We start from the raw sequence: 18,073 nt of genomic DNA, 5'->3' as shown, positions 1-18,073 counted from the left end.
TATTTTTTATTTTATTTTTAAGTTTATTTTTATATAAATGACGAAAACTATTGAGATAACAAACTACAACGGTCATGAGTTCAAGAATTTGTTCTTCGTTCCTCGTGAAAATACATTCTATCAGATACGAGGGAGAAAGGGTAAAGTTAGTTTGAGCGTTTATGAAGGAATGAAGAATGGAAAGTTTATACAAGCATACGATACAAACGGTAAACGTGTTTCATTAGCTTTGTCAAAACTTACAGGTATAAACTATGACAGTGATTTTGACCTATATGAAGAAGAAAGTGAGTCAGAAGATTATGAGCTGTTATATGAAGCACAGCAATGGGAGGAGTTGCAATACTTTTGTAAGTGAGAACGTTTATTTTTTTACATTAGTGAGGTGAAGTGGTTGGCGGCTTTGTAAATATTTAAGGTTAAGTTATTGTTGTCGTTTGTGTTGTAAAATATACGTTAACGGTTTTGTAAAGTGTCAAATTCACATATAATGGGTAAGGAGGCGCGCAGTGACTCCGTACCCATGATATGTATACTAACTCATCCAATGTCGAAACAAGATGGGTATCATTCATCTATCCTCTCCATTTTATCTGGACCAAGCGGGCGAAGGTGACATTATTCCATTCCATTCCTGACGGAACAGAAGATCTTTATAAGTGTTCCGTCATCTTCGCCAGCTTGGTCCTGATCTTCGAAGACCCGAAGTCTCCACTTTCCAGGGTCTATCCTTGCATCTATAATGCAATGAAGGCCTGGAAGAGCTTGATGCCGAAAACAACAGATTCGCCAGAATCTTTAGGGACATCTTGCTTGAGAAGACCATTCATTCGCAAATGGGAGGCCTTTGGGCATTTGCATACATCATTACACCCAAAGGCCTCATGTTTGCTAGGAACAGTATCAATAGCAGAGAATTCCCTCCCCCAACAAGCGGCTACGTGAAGATGTTCCACTACCGGCAGAAAGAGGAAGACCCGATAGAAGATGTCAGGGAAATCTTCATGGGAGACGCCGCCGCTGAAGCAGAAAGAAACACCGAACCACCAGCACCTCGTTGAAGCACAATTGGCCAGCCCAGGATCTTAATAGATTCAATGAAGATCTTCATGAGCAGGAAGAAGTTCATGAGAGTAATGATGATACTGAGGGTGAAGAGCTCTGTGATTCTCCGATGGTTGATGCTGCAATTAGCTGGTTCACAAGCGAACTCAAAAAAAGAGGACGTAGTGATGATGTGATTGATGATATAGTTAAACTATTTAAAGATATGATTGCCAATAACAATCATATCTTTAAAACATCAAGAACTGTAAGTGGCTTGGACATTTTTGATTTTAATTTTAAAATCAATGATGAAAATTGGGGATTGTTCGCAAATATATGCCTCCGCATAACTTGCTGCACTTGTGCGGAGGCAAGCTGTGAAAGAACAATCTCAGCCCAGCGTCTCATCTTAACTTGTTCAAATTTAAACATGAGTAAGGAATTAATGGACGCTAGGCTAAAGATCATGAAGGGAGCTAGTTGGAAAACATAGTTGCTCTTGTCTTTGTAAAAATTATAAAATATTTTTTTTAAATTGTATATACTTGTATGTTTATTCGAAATGCACTGAGGTGGCCAGCCTCAGTGCATAGGTGTTTTTGTATTCATTCTTCATTTTGAACGATTTTGTAATTTGATTTTGTTTTCGCATTTAACTTTGTTATGTATTGTATTGATTAGTGATACTATCCTATGTATTTCCAACTAGAATATGGTTGGCCAGACCATATTAGGACCATACATAGGATATGCATCAACTAATTTTAAACCAATTGTGAATTCCATTGAAGGCCATTCAATGGAATCCACAATTGGTTTAAGTGTTGCAGTAAGCAACACTACAATTAAAGAAATGAAGTGTTTTAAAGAAGAATAAATATGATTTTATTCATTAAAATTGAAAGGATAATAATTCAGAAATTTTGAAAGAAAGACGGCTTTTTTTAATTGAGTGATCTGAAATATAATCAATAAATATTATCAAATTAAAATAAATAAGAGAATTATATAAAAATGCGTTTTTATTTTGAATAAGAATTCAAAAAATGGTTAAAAGTAAATTGTGGTTGAGTAGTGATCCAACTGCTCTACCTTAGAGTATTTCTCCTTTGATTAATCCTCCTTAGATTAATCCTCCTCAGGTTATCCTCAATCTATCCTCAGATTACTCCTCAGATTATCCTCAGACTACTCCTCAGATTATCCTCGAACTACTCCTCAGATTATCCTCAGACTAGTCCTCAGTCTATCCTCAGATTATCCTCAGACTACTCCTCAGATTATCCTCAGACTACTCCTCAGATTATCCTCAGACTAGTCCTCAGATTATCCTCGAACTACTCCTCAGATTATCCTCAGACTACTCCTCAGACTAGTCCTCAGATTATCCTCGAACTACTCCTCAGATTATCCTCAGACTACTCCTCAGACTAGTCCTCAGATTATCCTCAGATTACTCCTCAGATTACTCCTCAGATTATCCTCAGACTAGTCCTCAGATTATCCTCAGACTAGTCCTCAGATTATCCTCAGACTACTCCTCAGATTATCCTCAGACTACTCCTCAGATTATCCTCAGACTACTCCTCAGATTATCCTCAGACTACTCCTCAGACTAGTCCTCAGATTATCCTCAGATTATCCTCAGACTACTCCTCAGATTATCCTCAGACTACTCCTCAGATTATCCTCAGACTACTCCTCAGATTATCCTCAGACTACTCCTCAGATTATTCTCAGATTATCCTCAGACTTGTCCTCAGATTATTCTTAACACTTTGCATATAAATCTCTAAATAATTTCTTATAATACTTTCTTTTATTTTTATAAAAATTTTAAAAATTAATATTATTTTTTTCTCTTACTACTTTTAATGAGTGAAAAAGAGAAAGAGGGGAAAAAAGAGAAAAGAGAAAAGAGAAAGAAAAAAAAGAGGAAAAAAGGGGGGCGGCGATAATTTTATATTGTTTTGTCTTTCGGCCGAATGGCGGCTACTTCGTACCCGCCATTCGGCCCCAAAAATGGCGTATTATTCTATTTTTAAACGGTCATGGCGTAAAACCGTCGCATCCCTAGTTTAAAATAACATAGATTCCTTTAATTCATGATTGTTTCATTTTATAAGAATCTTATAGTTGAAATATAGCTCAAATTATCTTGTGTCTCCTTGTTTCAAGTTATCTTGAAAACGACTTTTTTTTACATTGAAATCTGAATGATATAATGATTCTTTTATTTATTCATTTCAATTGGTAACAGAATGTAAACAAAATTCTAACATAATTTCTCAATTCCAACAATAAGGAAACTAGAGACAATGGAGTAAAACCTTAAATATAAAAATATGATCAATTTTTTTAAAAAAATAAAATTGATGTATTTACACTTTCAATGAAGTAGATGACTGATATTCTCCATGAATTCTATTATAACGCAGGAACGCTTCTCAAAGGTGTTAATATGCCAGATCCTGACCTCATTATTTCAAGCAGATGCATTGAAATATATGGGAATGACCCAAAAGATTATTGCTTTTTATACTCAAAAGAAACCTTAGAATCATTCAGATTCGAAACAAATCCTCAAATAACAAAAATTGGAAAATATGCCTTTTTGAATTGTAAAAAAATACAACAAATTGATCTCTCTGCTTGCTCAAAACTCACAGTTATATGCGAGTATGCATTTCAAGGATGTTCTTCTGTTATAGAGCTTCTACTTCCAGAAGGACTTCAATATATTAAAAATCGCGCATTTCAAGGAATATCTATTCAATCAATTGAAATCCCAACTACAGTAATTGATATAAATGACTATGGACTTGATATTTCTAAATTATCAAACATTACTTTCAGAGAAGGATCTAAACTTCTATCACTATCCAATCTAGCATTTTCTGGCACTAGTTTAGTTGAATTCACAGTTCCAGAGTCAGTTAAATCAATCGCAGGAACGTTTCTTTCAGGAGTTACCACTCTTAGAACAATAAGTGTTCATAAGAAAAATCAATATTTTGTGAGTGATAACTATGCTGTATATACAAAGGATTATTCAACAATTGTTGCTTTTGCTGCAAATTCAACCATCGAATATGAAATCAACCCTAAAACTATGTCCATTAATCTTGGAGTATTTTGCAGTGCATTATGCAAATCAATTACAATACCTCAATGCGTTACATACATAGGACCTTATGCATTTGCTTCTACTAAAAGTCTCGAACAAATTATTTTACCTCCAAATCTAACTACAATTCAACAATATTGTTTTATTAACTCTGGATTAACATCAATTGATATTCCGAGCAAAGTTACATTTATTAATGATTGTGCTTTTATAAATTGTTTGTCATTGAAAACAATCATTATTCCATCAAATCTCAAAACTGTTGGGGGCTTTATATTTCCATCAGATCCAAGTATCAACTTTACTATAAAAGATGACGCTCTGGTTAAGATTGATGATCAAACTTTAATAATGGCCAAAGATAATTCATCAATTTCATTATTACTAGATTCAGCAGCTACTACGATTAAAATTCCAAGTCAGGTTAAAAGAATAAAAACTTTAGCTTTTTCCAACAAAAAACTGCTTGTTTCAATTATTTGTGATGGAACTTCTGAATTAGAAATTATCGAAGATAGTGCATTTTCTAATTGCGAAATGTTGACATCAATCCCATTTTTTCCAAAACTAAGAGAAATCAATAGAGGTGCATTTTATAAAACTAATTTACCTAATGTGTTTACCTTTCCATCTAGTTTGATTTTTGTCGGAAATAAAGCTTTTTCTGAAGTAAAAACATTGGAACGTATCAAATTTACTTCCAATACAACCTCTTTAAATATCCAAGATTCTGCATTTGCTGGTTGTACATCTTTGAAAAATGTTTCATTCGAAGAATGCTCAAGCAATATAAGTTTAGGGCAAAATGTGTTTGAGGGATGTAATTCTCTATCTACATTTAATGTGATTAATAATATTAAAATGATTAATTCTGGTTGTTTTATGAATAGCGGATTGAAATATATTGTATTTGAAAACAACATAACATCATTTGATAATCTTCCTGCTATGTTATTGAAAGGATGTACCAATATCACAGAAATTGACATTCCCAAAAATGTAATATCAATCGGGAATGAATGTTTTAGAGAGACGTCCATAAGACATATTACAATTCCAAATAGTGTTGAATCACTATATTCACAATGTTTTAGGGGATGCACTTTTCTTGAACGCATATATATCTCATCTACATGCAATCTTTTTAGGATATTTCCAGAAATAGTTGAAGATTGTACATCTCTATCATATATAAGTGATTTTTCAAGTAACCATCTTGTTTGTCAAAATAGTACTATTTATGACATAAACTTTGGTCGCGTTTATCTTCATGCACCTGCATGCAGAGACAACTATATAAGTTTTGACCGTCGACTCAGAAGTGTTGCTGATAGCGCTTTTATTAATAGCATTTATATAGAAATGGTTCATTTTGTCGACAGCAGTGTTATAAGCATTGGCCGACGTGCATTTGAATCATGTATTCGTCTGAAACATATTAGCATTCCATTAAGTGTAACTTCAATTGGTAATAACGCGTTTTTGAATTGTAAGAGTCTAAAATGTGGAGTTCTATTCCAGAATAAAACAGAGGATTTCATCCAAACTCTCGTCTCTAGTGGCATTCCAAAGATATCTCTTCGCTCATGTGACACATTAAGTTGCAAATTACAACAATCGCCTAATTCTCCTATAGCCATTTTAGTATTTATCGCTCCAACTCTATTGGGCATATTTTGAATAGATATTGTAAAATGAATGTTATGTAAACCATTTGTCTTCTTTTTTGATTTGTCAACTCTGAATATGCAGAAAGATTATATGCTATCATAATGTTTATTCATAAAATTATTAATTCTATTAACACGTTTTAAATTAAAGGTATCTTTACTATAAATGGTTGTAAAGTGAAGTTGGAATCAAATGTGGTATTTTTTGTTCATAATTATATTATATTTAGGTTACACTAAATAATTTATGACACTCTCTCAAAAGAGGAATAGATGTGTAAAGAAACATAGAATCTAAAACTGTAAGGTCAGAAAGCATACTTAAACATTGTAAATGAAAAAAAGAAGTAAATATTAAGGAAAAACGGTACATTTTCAATATTATTCAAAATTGAATGCTAAAATGAGAATTATAGTCATTGTCTTCATCTTGAATCGATTTTTTAGACCTTCTTGGTTAACGAAATCCAAAAATTATATTATTAACCGTATATAAATATGATATCAAATCAGAATCTATAATTAGATATGGCCAGAACGTTGAACCTTAATGAAGACAAAATAAAGATTGATTGGATGATTAAACCATAGAAATATATAAATAATTTATTAGTTATAGAAAATAATAGATCTCTCTGTAGAAGTTACAGAACTCGAAGGCAAAACTCTAACAAATAGATTTGGATTTGCTTCTTTAAGAGGCACAATCTTTGTTGTGTTGATAGCAATTGTTGATCCGATATTTCCAAATGAAACTCTCATTCTGTTGAAAGTGGAATTATCAACATTCAACTTTGTTTTGACAGAATTTTTGATTTGTTCAAAATTAGTTTCATTGTCAATGTCTATTGTAAAGAACAATGGTTCTCCAATGTGTTTAGACTCAACAACAACATTCACGTAGTTCTGTGATTCATGGTTATTCACATCAATGAAAATGTAATTTGTTTCTTGTGTCAAATTTTTGTCAAATTCAATTTTGTTCATTGATGGAGAATCATCAACAGAAAAGGCATTAAAGAATGGTTGTAATTCTAATGTACCTCTCAATGAATCTTGCAATGTCCAGTTAGGAAGTGAACTGACCAAAAATCTTCTGTTTTGAGGGGAATCGTTCACTTCACAAACGATTATTTTTTCGTCTTCACTTTGTCTTCTGTATTCAACGACAACAAAACTGTCTCCTGCTGGATTCAACGCTATATTTCCTTCACTCACATGTCTCATGAAAGAAGTACCTGACCGAAGTCTAAATAATTGACAATCAACAGAAGAAATTCCAGTCAAAGATGAAGTGATGTTTTTGAACTCGGAAATTGGGAGATTCGAGGGCATTCGAACAGAGATAATTGGTTCTTTAGTGTTTTCTATTCCGAATAAATCAACTTTGATGAATTTCTTCATTTCTAAAAATGTCGAATATAATCCGTCGTTTTGAGCATCATTTATCGAGAGATAGTTGATGATGCTGTCTTCTATTGTTAGTTTAGCACCTGTTTTCGGCTGAATAACGATGATTGAACCAACTAAGTCGTTATTATTTCCGAAGATTTTCGTAATTGGATCGATTTTCTCGGCAGAATCGATTCCTTCAACGAAGAACTCGAAGCCCTCTTGTAATCCATGCGTTACCGATTCCGTTGCACTGAGAATTGTTGATTCTTCGTTGATAGGAATGATTCCAACGAAAGTTAACTTCAAAGATGAGGGATCGAATGTCTTTAGGAAGATGATTCCACGAGAACTGATGTTATCATGGCATACAAATATGGTTTTGTCGTTGCCAAGTGATTCCGCGATTGGTTTTGTTGGATCAAGAATCGAATTTGGTCTTTGGAAGCCATCCATTGAGAAAATAGTATGTGGATAGTTGATACCTGCTTGTATACATACATCTTCAATTGTTTTCATGCGGCTAATTGATATTTTTGTTTCTTTTGAGGGATATCTTATTCCTGTTTTTCCTTCTTTCGTGTTCTCAATGACTCCTGAGTCTGTAATGACTGTTATTTCAGTCATGTTGGTCGATGTATTGAAGAATTCCGTGATTTGATTTGATGGAAGCGCCGGATCTTTAAATAACCTCTCTTCTTCATCGGCCATGACATACATAAGGATGTACGCGCCTCCATCAAAGTTCTTATCGTAGACATCAGCGTTAGATGCAACTGATACACTTGTATCATTGAACCAAAGCCATTTTTCTTCGGAAGTAGGCTTGATAAACGAATAGTAATGGCCTCCTGTTGCTGATCCTGTATGGCAGATGACAGCATGGAGATTATATTTTACTTCACCATCGTATGTGCTTTCAACGATTAAAGAATTAGTGTATTCGACCCTATCAGTTAGTTTAATTCTATTGAAACTTCCATCAAGACCTTTTGCATATGAAAGTCTGAGTAATTGGATGGTTAATACGACAGGAAGCTTTTCTATAATGGTTTTCATCTTAGCGTATGTTCTAACACCATTAATTGTTATCTGGTCATCAATATCTGATGGATTTCCCAGTCTTTTGATGGCGTTTTGGACATTTGAAGAATTTATTATTGGAACATTCAACATTCTTGTGTCTTCCTTCTTCCCAAGCATTGACCAGTCCTCTGTATTGACGGGAGCAGCCATATTGTAGTAGATCGTCGTAAGTAAAACATTAAAATTTTGTAATAATTGAGGAATTGATTTAATCTTCTGAGAAACAGTATTTAACAAGACATTAAGAAATTCTGCTGCATCATGTTGAATATAAACTTCATCATTCCAACCAAAAGATTTTGTCAACAAATTTGTAGATAAAGCTTCGTTTTCGTATTGGAGCTTGTAGAAAAGTATTTGTAGATTTAATACAGGATCGTTTTCTTGCTCAATCGGCGTCTTTGAAGTAATAGGAATATTATAAATTAAATTACGAATTGCAGGGTTTGTAAATAGTGATTGTAGTGAGGAATTCATATAACAAGTGGATCCTTGGTTTATTAGGCCAATAAAACCAACTGCTTCGCGAGTATTTACTGGAGTTGGTGGAGGAGTATAAATATATACTGGTTTTGCAGCAGGACGCTCAAGAGGAACAACTTTTACAGCGTTTTCTGCCTTTTGTTGTCCGACTGTAGAGCTTGCCGTTTTTTGAGAAGGAATAACTTCAAAATTGAAAACAACTTGCTGTTTTTTACTGATTTTCTTGATTAAATTGCTAGTACTAAGTGATCTTTTGCCGTTTCCATTCTTATCCAGTGAAATATCACCTTTTTTATTATAAATTTCTGTTTTGGATGAATTTTCGACGAGATATACTTTCTGAATTGTATTGTATTGTCCTGTGTTTCCTTTTGCTTTGATTTCTACTGTGAAATTGATTGGATTTTGATTTAATCTCAGAGGGAGATTCAAATAAAGCCTTGCTTCTATATCACCCATATTAACAAAGCCTGAATCTGCAACTCTTGATGGTCCATGAAATGGATCATTAAGAATTAACTCTCCAAACATTTTTTATAAAAATTTAACTTTACATGTCAAAATTGTAAAGTTGATCAAAAACCAAAATCTTTAAACATGGATCTATAGACATCAGTTATTAGATTGTAATTATAATTTTTAAGATTGATGTTAGCACCGCATAAATCAAGTCGAATTAAAGAAAATTGAAAGAAAAAGATTTCATTTTCTGTGAATATTTGTAGTATTGCAAATTTTAATAGATATATGTACTTACATGATATGTATAAATGTATATATATATAAAATAATAATAGTTATTAAGAATAGAGTTTTTTAACATTTAGGTTTTGAAAATATTGATGTTTCAGACTTTGTTATATTCAACTCCTGAGTCCTGGTTTTCTTTCCTCTTCGTGTGGATGCAATAGACTACGAATGAGATTATGAGAGCGATGAAGACAATGACACCAATTGATGCTGGCAAGACAACACACAGATAGAATTTCTTTACAGAATCGGCGTGTTTGTACGAATCTCCTGCTCTGAGTTCCATCTTGTAAGCGATGCTATTGTTTTCGATGAGTTTCGTGAAGTTTACGCTTCCGATATTTGCGATGTCTGCTATCGTAGTTTTAGTAGAATTTATTCTGACAGGATCTAAGTACAAGTCACTGTTTCCTGTGCTTGGTAACTTGTTATTCCATCCACCGATGAAGATGATGAACAAGAATTTGTAGTCAATTAAAGCACTTCCTTCCCAGGAAGCTTCAACTTCGTTATCGGTTCCGTTTATCATGATGAGGGGATGAGAAAGGGAATAGCCTATTTGAACAGTATTTTTGACTGTGTTGTAATCTCCCTCGATCTGGACGATTGCAGGTCCTGAGATTATTATCTTGTTATAGTTTCCTGTAACTTTGACAATACTCATGTATTGAGATGTGATTTTGATATTCCTCTCTCGGCATGTGACGTTATAATAGCGTACATCTTGTGAAGGTGTTATCGTGATTTCTGTTTTACCGTTGTCATCATAGTATGGTAAGTTGATAGGTTTGCTCGAAACAATTTCGTCGTACTGCTGATAGAAGATATCAGTGTAATCAACAGATGCTGTAAGCGCATGTAATATTGCGAACATCAAGAAAAATGATTTCCTTAATTTAATAATTTTTTTGAATTCAAAATTTCTGAAGATTTTGCGTAATCCAATTTTATGCTCTCAATTTTTTAAAAATATTTTGATAACTCTCAACGGTGAAAAATTATCAGATCTGCATAATCCAAGTATAGTTTTTTCAATTTATGAAATTAGAGATATACTTTATTTCAATCATCTTTAACTCTAATGTTACATTGAGATTTGATTTAAGAAATGTCAGATTATACAATTTAACTATGTTATTTTAACAATTTTATTATTTGTACTATGACATTTAAATATGATAATGCTTAAAATCTCAACAAAACCATGAAGAATAACAAAAAAACTTTAATTGAACTAAGCTTTTATTAAAAGATAACATTTTTATACTTTTTATTTCTGTTGGATTATAATTTGCTAATCTATCCATAAATTGAACGTTGTCGATTTTTTTTGAAATCGACATTTTTTGTAAGTTTAATATAGCTTCTGTTTTTACATAAATAATATATTATTGTATATGTTAGCATTAGATATTTAAATTTGATTTTAATTTTCATAATTTCATTTGAGAAATTAAAGAAATCTTCATTACTTTATGTATTTTTTTTATATTCAAGAGGTAATTATCATATTAAAATATAGGCATAAATATATTGATCCAAAAAGAAAATATATTATAAAAAAAATTGAAGAAATTTAATTCAATTTGTTAATGTTAATGTTGTGAAATGCATGTTGTTATAATAACTTATATCCATTTGATTTAGGTTATCCAAATTTGTTATATTTCGCAATATCAAATTTGTTATAATTCGCAATATCAAATCGGATCAATTCAATGTCATTCGAAAGAATATTTTTATGGCAATGTTGACTGATTTTTATAGCATTTTCGAGTGGAAATATTCCTTTGAAACAAATAAATTAATTAAAAGTTGACAGTCAGATTTTGACAAATACTGATACAATTCAAATGATACTGATACAATATTTATTTCTGAGTTTCGTATATCAAACGGTAAACTTTCAATGGTTATATCAATGATAAACAATAGAGAAATAAACAATTCTACTCATCAAAAAAAATAAAAATTAATTGAAAATTGAAGTGAGAGTTTGATTTCACTTTTTACCTTTTTTTTATGACAATCAGTTCTTTTGATCAGCAGATTTCATACTGATAACATGAATCGCACATGAATTAGGGCTTCACAGTCAATACTTTATATACTCAATAATAACTTCTTCGATTGTGAGAACTGCGTCGACGCGAGAAATTCATACGCTTATATTTTTCAACTGCACCAACCATGGTATCAAATCCATTTTGAGTTACAGAATAACATGAGCACCTTTTATAATATATATTTTTTATTTTGAATTTTAAACATCAATAGAATCTGAATGATATTCAAAATACTTTAGTGTATAATTATGATCTAACTAATATATCACTTTCCGCGATATTTGATCAAAAGTAGGGTATTTTAAAGTGTTTGTAAGCAATATATTGCATGAAATCTTTTTATGGCAGGTAATCCAAAAAATATAGCGTAAATATCATTATTACAGTGAGATTTGAATTTGTTTGGAAAATTTATTGAGTTAAGCATTATCATATTTAAATGTCATAGTACAAATAATAAAATTGTTAAAATAACATAGTTAAATTGTATAATCTGACATTTCTTAAATCAAATCTCAATGTAACATTAGAGTTAAAGATGATTGAAATAAAGTATATCTCTAATTTCATAAATTGAAAAGACTATACTTGGATTATGCAGATCTGATAATTTTTCACCGTTGAGAGTTATCAAAATATTTTTAAAAAATTGAGAGCATAAAATTGGATTACGCAAAATCTTCAGAAATTTTGAATTCAAAAAAATTATTAAATTAAGGAAATCATTTTTCTTGATGTTCGCAATATTACATGCGCTTACAGCATCTGTTGATTACACTGATATCTTCTATCAGCAGTACGACGAAATTGTTTCGAGCAAACCTATCAACTTACCATACTATGATGACAACGGTAAAACAGAAATCACGATAACACCTTCACAAGATGTACGCTATTATAACGTCACATGCCGAGAGAGGAATATCAAAATCACATCTCAATACATGAGTATTGTCAAAGTTACAGGAAACTATAACAAGATAATAATCTCAGGACCTGCAATCGTCCAGATCGAGGGAGATTACAACACAGTCAAAAATACTGTTCAAATAGGCTATTCCCTTTCTCATCCCCTCATCATGATAAACGGAACCGATAACGAAGTTGAAGCTTCCTGGGAAGGAAGTGCTTTTAATTGACTACAAATTCTTGTTCATCATCTTCATCGGTGGATGGAATAACAAGTTACCAAGCACAGGAAACAGTGACTTGTACTTAGATCCTGTCAGAATAAATTCTACTAAAACTTACGATAGCAGACATCGCAAATATCGGAAGCGTAAACTTCACGAAACTCATCGAAAACAATAGCATCGCTTACAAGATGGAACTCAGAGCAGGAGATTCGTACAAACACGCCGATTCTGTAAAGAAATTCTATCTGTGTGTTGTCTTGCCAGCATCAATTGGTGTCATTGTCTTCATCGCTCTCATAATCTCATTCGTAGTCTATTGCATCCACACGAAGAGGAAAGAAAACCAGGACTCAGGAGTTGAATATAACAAAGTCTGAAACATCAATATTTTCAAAACCTAAATGTTAAAAAACTCTATTCTTAATAACTATTATTATTTTATATATATATACATTTATACATATCATGTAAGTACATATATCTATTAAAATTTGCAATACTACAAATATTCACAGAAAATGAAATCTTTTTTTTTTCAATTCTCTTTTCCACAGATCAATCATCTTTAAATTCATACTTAATTTTATTCAAATTTTACTTCATTATGCATAATAATTGCTATATTCTTATGGACTTTATAGTCAAACATGTTTTTCCTATATCATTAATAAATAACTGGGCTTTATATGAAAATATAGCGTTATCTGAAAAAAAATCCTTTCACTCATGAAATCTTTTCATAATTGAATAAAAAAGGAATTGATTCGAAATATTGATAATTTTATTCATAATTATTTACAAACAAATACCTTTATATATCAGTTTAGCTATCATCAACTTGAATTTTTGCCCCACAATTTGGACATGTTCCATATATACAGTGGAATGATTGTTCCATCTTCCTGTTCTCTCTTAACCAGTCTACAAGGCAAGATCTGTGATAATGTTTTGCGCATTTTGGATTTTCACAAACAATTTCAGGTAACTCGCCTCCAAATCGTTCGCAGAAGCAGATTGGACACTCTATCTCTGTCTCACACTCTTCATCAGCTCTCTTAGGGAATTTCAAGTTGAGAATTGCCTCCAAATTCTCTCTAATTGTCTTTGAAACATCCCATTTATTTACGTTTTCATCAAATTGATGTTGCATCTCTCTTTTCGCTTGATCTGAACCTTTGAACTTGATAATTGGTCTGTATTGTGCTCTGAGTGGTTTAACTTCTATCTGTATCCAGAGTTGTGGACTTAGATATATCATTCTCATGCAACAATTTAATGTCGGAACATGTGGATCGATTACGAATGTATTTTTGTCTAAATCTTCGAGCTGTGACCATAGAGTATCAAATGATGATAATGATTCTTGATAAAGATCTACAATTGAAGAAATTTTGGAAGATTGAGGATCCCAATCAAAGTTAATTGAAACAGGTAAGTTCGAATTAACAGTAGGAGTTGAATATGGAAAATTTGTTGGTAAATCAAATCGAATTTCTATCTTTCTACGCTTGGAATCGTAAATAACAATTTCAAAATATGATAATGTAGTATCAATTTTAGTTATTTTATCCCACCCTATACTTCTGATCTCTTGAATGACTTTTTTAAAGTATGGTGTCGATAGTTGATTAGTATTTAATTTGATTTCTGGTCGTAATTTAAAAACAAGTTCGCTTAGACGTTGACAAAACAGCTCTACTGATTCTGAACGCTCGAGTTCTGCTTTTATGAATGATTCCTTCCTTGATAAAAGATTGCATAATTTTGATTCTGCTTCAAAATATGGAGGATCTTTAGATATGCAACATATATAATCCTCGGTATCAAATGCCATAACGCATATACTTAAATTTTTATTTTTAGAATCATGCACAATAAAAAATTTCGACATCCTTATAAAATTTACTACTTTTTTCTTGGGATTTCATAAAAATGAATACAATCGAAGCCATACCCTACGGATTTGTTGGCCATCTCTAAGTTCAACTTGAATCGAATTTAAATAATTAGACTTTTTCGTCTGGATTATTCATTAATTGTAGAAAATAGGTTATTGTAGCAAAAATTTTTTATTTTAGACCTGCTCTGAAGCATTACTTGCTTTATTGAAAACGAAATAGAAAAGAACGAGGCTAATAATAGTAACGATAATGAGAGCGAAAAGGACAATTAACAGAATTACCCACCATGCCAAAGATGGTGCATATGATTTTGGTGAACTAGGGAAATTTTGATGAACATTCTTCTCGGTGTAAATACCAGCATTAGTTGGAAGTGTAGCTTTGAATTCGGGGAAATAGAACTCTTCTTCCTCTTCTTCATCAGCTGATGAAGATGTTGCTTCCTCCCACATAATCTTTAAATTTCCGCTAACAGTTGTAGGCTTTTCATTAGCTTCTTCTATTTCTTCCTTGTTTACACTAAGCGCAATATAGGCACCCTTATTTGATCCCATGGTTCCTTCTCTTGGACTTTGATCTATCTCTTCATAATAATCACCATAGTAACCGAAACCAACGTATTTATCTCTAATGTATTTATATGTCAAGCGCTTGCTTGAAAGTGAGAAAAAAGTTTGCTACTATCGGTTGTTTTATCAGCTAGGTTTCGATCTAATTTAAATGAAGTATCACCTTTTTTAGTTGTAGCTACCACGGTTTCAATAGATTCTTCTATTAAGGTTCCGTTAACTTTAGTTGAAATTCTATAGGATGGTTCAGCAGCAACAAATTGGAGTTTAAGAGGACAACTAGTTTTAATAATTGTAACTGGCTCCAGAGAAACAGAATAATTGTCTGATTCGGGTGTATATATCGATGTTCCCAGAACAGCAACTGGGTTATCAACTTCATCTAATTTTTCGAAAGTGACTTTTTCTTTATCGATTTTTGACGTATATGCTATTCCTTTAAAAGTTGTATTACCCGCCAAAATTACAGAACCAAAAATACAGTATTAGGTCAGGTGAGTGGGGCTTCCAGGCGCGTTGCGCCCTCTAGCCCATAAGAAATTTTGCCCAAGACCCAAGAGGAGGACCGAACCCCAGCCGACCAGCCGGTGACAAAACCAAAACCGTTGTTATTTACATCATATTAATGGTGTCACTTTTTAAGTGTCACTTTTTGTGTCACTTTTCACAAATTATATATGTTTCATGTTTTGTCACTTTTCTGTCACTTTTCGGGTAAAAACATTTTTATTATTATATATAAATGAATTTTACAAAACCACCGTTACCGTTCTTTGGAAATAAGAGTAGATGTAAAGATATTATATTGAGAGAACTTAAGAAACTACCGAATGGTCTAACATTTGTAGATTTGTTCGGTGGAAGTTTCTATATATCCCATTTATGTCATACCGTATTTCCTGACTCAAAGATTATATGCAATGACTTCGACAACTATATGGACCGTCTCAAACATAAGTTAGTATGGTTATCTTGTGTACTGTGGCACTGCTCGCCTCCGTACACAACTTAGCGGTTTTGACACTTTACGAAACCGTTAATGTATATTTTACAACACAACCATAACACAACTTAACCTTAAATATTTACAAAACCATCTGACACATAAATGATTTCACTAACGATTTCACTAACTACTTCACTAACGACTTCACTAACGAATTCCCTACCGTCCTCACTAAATAAAAATAACCTTATTTTTATTTTTTTAAATTTTTTATTTCATTACAAAGACATGTCCGACTACATTTACTATGACTCTTTCCCAGAACGTTTCCGTGAACTATTCAAAACTCAAGTAAAACTGAGAAACATGCATTTTAACAAAGACAGACCCATTGACGATGAAAGAAACCCTGAATATATTACAATCCCTTATGACGCAAAGTTCATTGCATACATTCCTTATGGTCGCAGAGGAACGAAAACTATTTCAACAAAGAACAAAAATTATTTCTGGAGCGATGAAGAAAATTGCCTTATCTACATAAATGCATACTTAAATAAAGCTACATATTGTACAAAAGAAGGTTGGACTGGATTTGAGCTCTACATATACGACGACGATGGAAACAGACGTTGTGTATACCCATACGATAATATGTACCATTGTTTTCATCAAGCATTAAACGAATACATAGTCAGTAAGGGTCTCATTCCTGCTGAGTAGAAATGTTATATTTTTGTTCTGTCATTTATATAAAAATTAATGATATCACCACCCTCACACGTATGAAAACATAGCACAAAAATAAATTTAGGGTAGAAGGTTAGATCTAACCCGATATCTAACCTCTTTTCTAACCTCTTGAATTCATTGCTTTATAACTCACTGTCGTCTGCTTTCTCCAACTCTTCTAACTTCTTCTTAAGTTCAGCAATGTTGTCCTCATGAAGTTTAATCTTTCTCAAAATACCTTCTCTATCTAATGGTTGCTTTATCTTTCTAAGAACTCTACCATCCTTCATAGTATGAAGTAAAAACCTTCTGGAATAGTTCTGATTTAATGTATTCTACCAAAAACTTTGTTTCATTGCTTCAGTGACTTTAGTCGTCATTTCAATCAAATAAAAATTTTAATATTAAATAAAAATAACGTTATTTTTTCAGTAAGGAAACGCAGAGTTTTACGATTTATTTGAGGAGTAGGTTCTGGTTTAAATGTGGAGTCGGTTTAGGAGTTGACTTTTGAACAGGAGTTTGTACTTCCATAGGTTCAGGAGTCATTGAAGGTGTGTTTGTGATGGTGTTGGAGTTGTTTAACTTCAGCTATTTTCAGTATTATTATAAATTTGCTTTATTCTTTTCAACATCATTACTGCTCCTGCTGTAGCTAGCAAACTAGTGGGAGACCATATTTTATATAAGGACTTGACCAAATGCTATTTTGACAGGACTTGGTGGAACACCTAACCTTGGTGAGACTGCTCTTTGCCATTGTGCAGCTCGTAAGAAATATTCAATAGGTGCTCCATAATCGTTTGGTAAAGTTTGTTTCACAGATGGTGAAGGTTCACGAGAGCTTGATGAAGAACTCATTTATAAGCTTTAAAAATAAACGTTCATCCTTTATTCCTCACTGTCGTCAGTTGCTAAGTTATAGTCGTCAAGTCTTATTATTGGGATTCCATTAGCACGCACCTGAATGGCAAAGCAACAATCCCTATAAATCCAATAAGTGGCTTTGGTACGTTTTCAGTTGCTAGTTCAATAGGTCCTTTAACAGACAAATTTGTATGTTATTGGAGCAGTAGATGTTTGACCTTGTTGGAAGCAAAAGTCCACTTCTGTTGGAAAACCACATAAGAAATGTGTGTTGTCATAGCTATTCCCATTTATGTTCCAC

At 32.5% G+C, this 18,073-nt stretch overlaps 7 protein-coding genes and 2 pseudogenes across 9 annotated transcripts, besides 1 other annotated feature; 5 read left to right on the top strand and 4 right to left on the bottom strand.

Annotated features, from left to right (window-relative positions):
- Window positions 1–37: 37 nt before the first annotated feature.
- Window positions 38–358, top strand: TVAGG3_0946130 (uncharacterized protein; the record flags this gene model as incomplete). Its single annotated transcript, XM_001301960.2, has 1 exon — window positions 38–358. One exon carries the CDS (start codon window positions 38–40, stop codon window positions 356–358), a length of 321 nt encoding a protein of 106 aa, XP_001301961.2.
- A 389-nt stretch (window positions 359–747) lies between these two features.
- Window positions 748–1,540, top strand: TVAGG3_0946120 (annotated as a pseudogene). The gene has a single exon. A coding segment is annotated over exon 1 (793 nt).
- A 1,908-nt stretch (window positions 1,541–3,448) lies between these two features.
- Window positions 3,449–5,854, top strand: TVAGG3_0946110 (regulation of response to stimulus; the record flags this gene model as incomplete). The annotated part of the gene is made up of 1 exon (XM_001315666.1): window positions 3,449–5,854. The coding sequence occupies one exon, from the start codon at window positions 3,449–3,451 to the stop codon at window positions 5,852–5,854; it is 2,406 nt and encodes an 801-aa protein (XP_001315701.1).
- Window positions 5,855–6,423: 569 nt separating this feature from the next.
- Window positions 6,424–9,338, bottom strand: TVAGG3_0946100 (ubiquitinyl hydrolase protein; the record flags this gene model as incomplete). The annotated part of the gene is made up of 1 exon (XM_001315665.1): window positions 6,454–9,336. One exon carries the CDS (start codon window positions 9,334–9,336, stop codon window positions 6,454–6,456), a length of 2,883 nt encoding a protein of 960 aa, XP_001315700.1.
- Window positions 9,339–9,652: 314 nt separating this feature from the next.
- Window positions 9,653–10,429, bottom strand: TVAGG3_0946090 (uncharacterized protein; the record flags this gene model as incomplete). Its single annotated transcript, XM_001315664.2, has 1 exon — window positions 9,653–10,429. One exon carries the CDS (start codon window positions 10,427–10,429, stop codon window positions 9,653–9,655), a length of 777 nt encoding a protein of 258 aa, XP_001315699.2.
- Window positions 10,430–12,355: 1,926 nt separating this feature from the next.
- TVAGG3_0946080 lies at window positions 12,356–13,134 on the top strand (annotated as a pseudogene). Its single transcript has one exon. A coding segment is annotated over exon 1 (779 nt).
- Window positions 13,135–13,580: 446 nt separating this feature from the next.
- TVAGG3_0946070 (protein monoubiquitination) lies at window positions 13,581–14,591 on the bottom strand (the record flags this gene model as incomplete). The annotated part of the gene is made up of 1 exon (XM_001315662.1): window positions 13,581–14,591. The coding sequence occupies one exon, from the start codon at window positions 14,589–14,591 to the stop codon at window positions 13,581–13,583; it is 1,011 nt and encodes a 336-aa protein (XP_001315697.1).
- A 221-nt stretch (window positions 14,592–14,812) lies between these two features.
- Window positions 14,813–15,835, bottom strand: TVAGG3_0946060 (glycoprotein 38 family; the record flags this gene model as incomplete). Its single annotated transcript, XM_001315661.2, has 1 exon — window positions 14,832–15,212. One exon carries the CDS (start codon window positions 15,210–15,212, stop codon window positions 14,832–14,834), a length of 381 nt encoding a protein of 126 aa, XP_001315696.1.
- Window positions 15,836–16,183: 348 nt separating this feature from the next.
- Window positions 16,184–18,073: part of a mobile genetic element that runs on past the window's edge.
- Window positions 16,540–16,896, top strand: TVAGG3_0946050 (uncharacterized protein; the record flags this gene model as incomplete). Its single annotated transcript, XM_001315660.2, has 1 exon — window positions 16,540–16,896. The coding sequence occupies one exon, from the start codon at window positions 16,540–16,542 to the stop codon at window positions 16,894–16,896; it is 357 nt and encodes a 118-aa protein (XP_001315695.2).

This window comes from Trichomonas vaginalis, chromosome I (assembly GCF_026262505.1).
Source record: "Trichomonas vaginalis G3 chromosome I, whole genome shotgun sequence".
NCBI lineage: Eukaryota > Parabasalia > Trichomonadida > Trichomonadidae > Trichomonas > Trichomonas vaginalis.
This window is presented reverse-complemented; position numbering and strand designations above follow the sequence as displayed.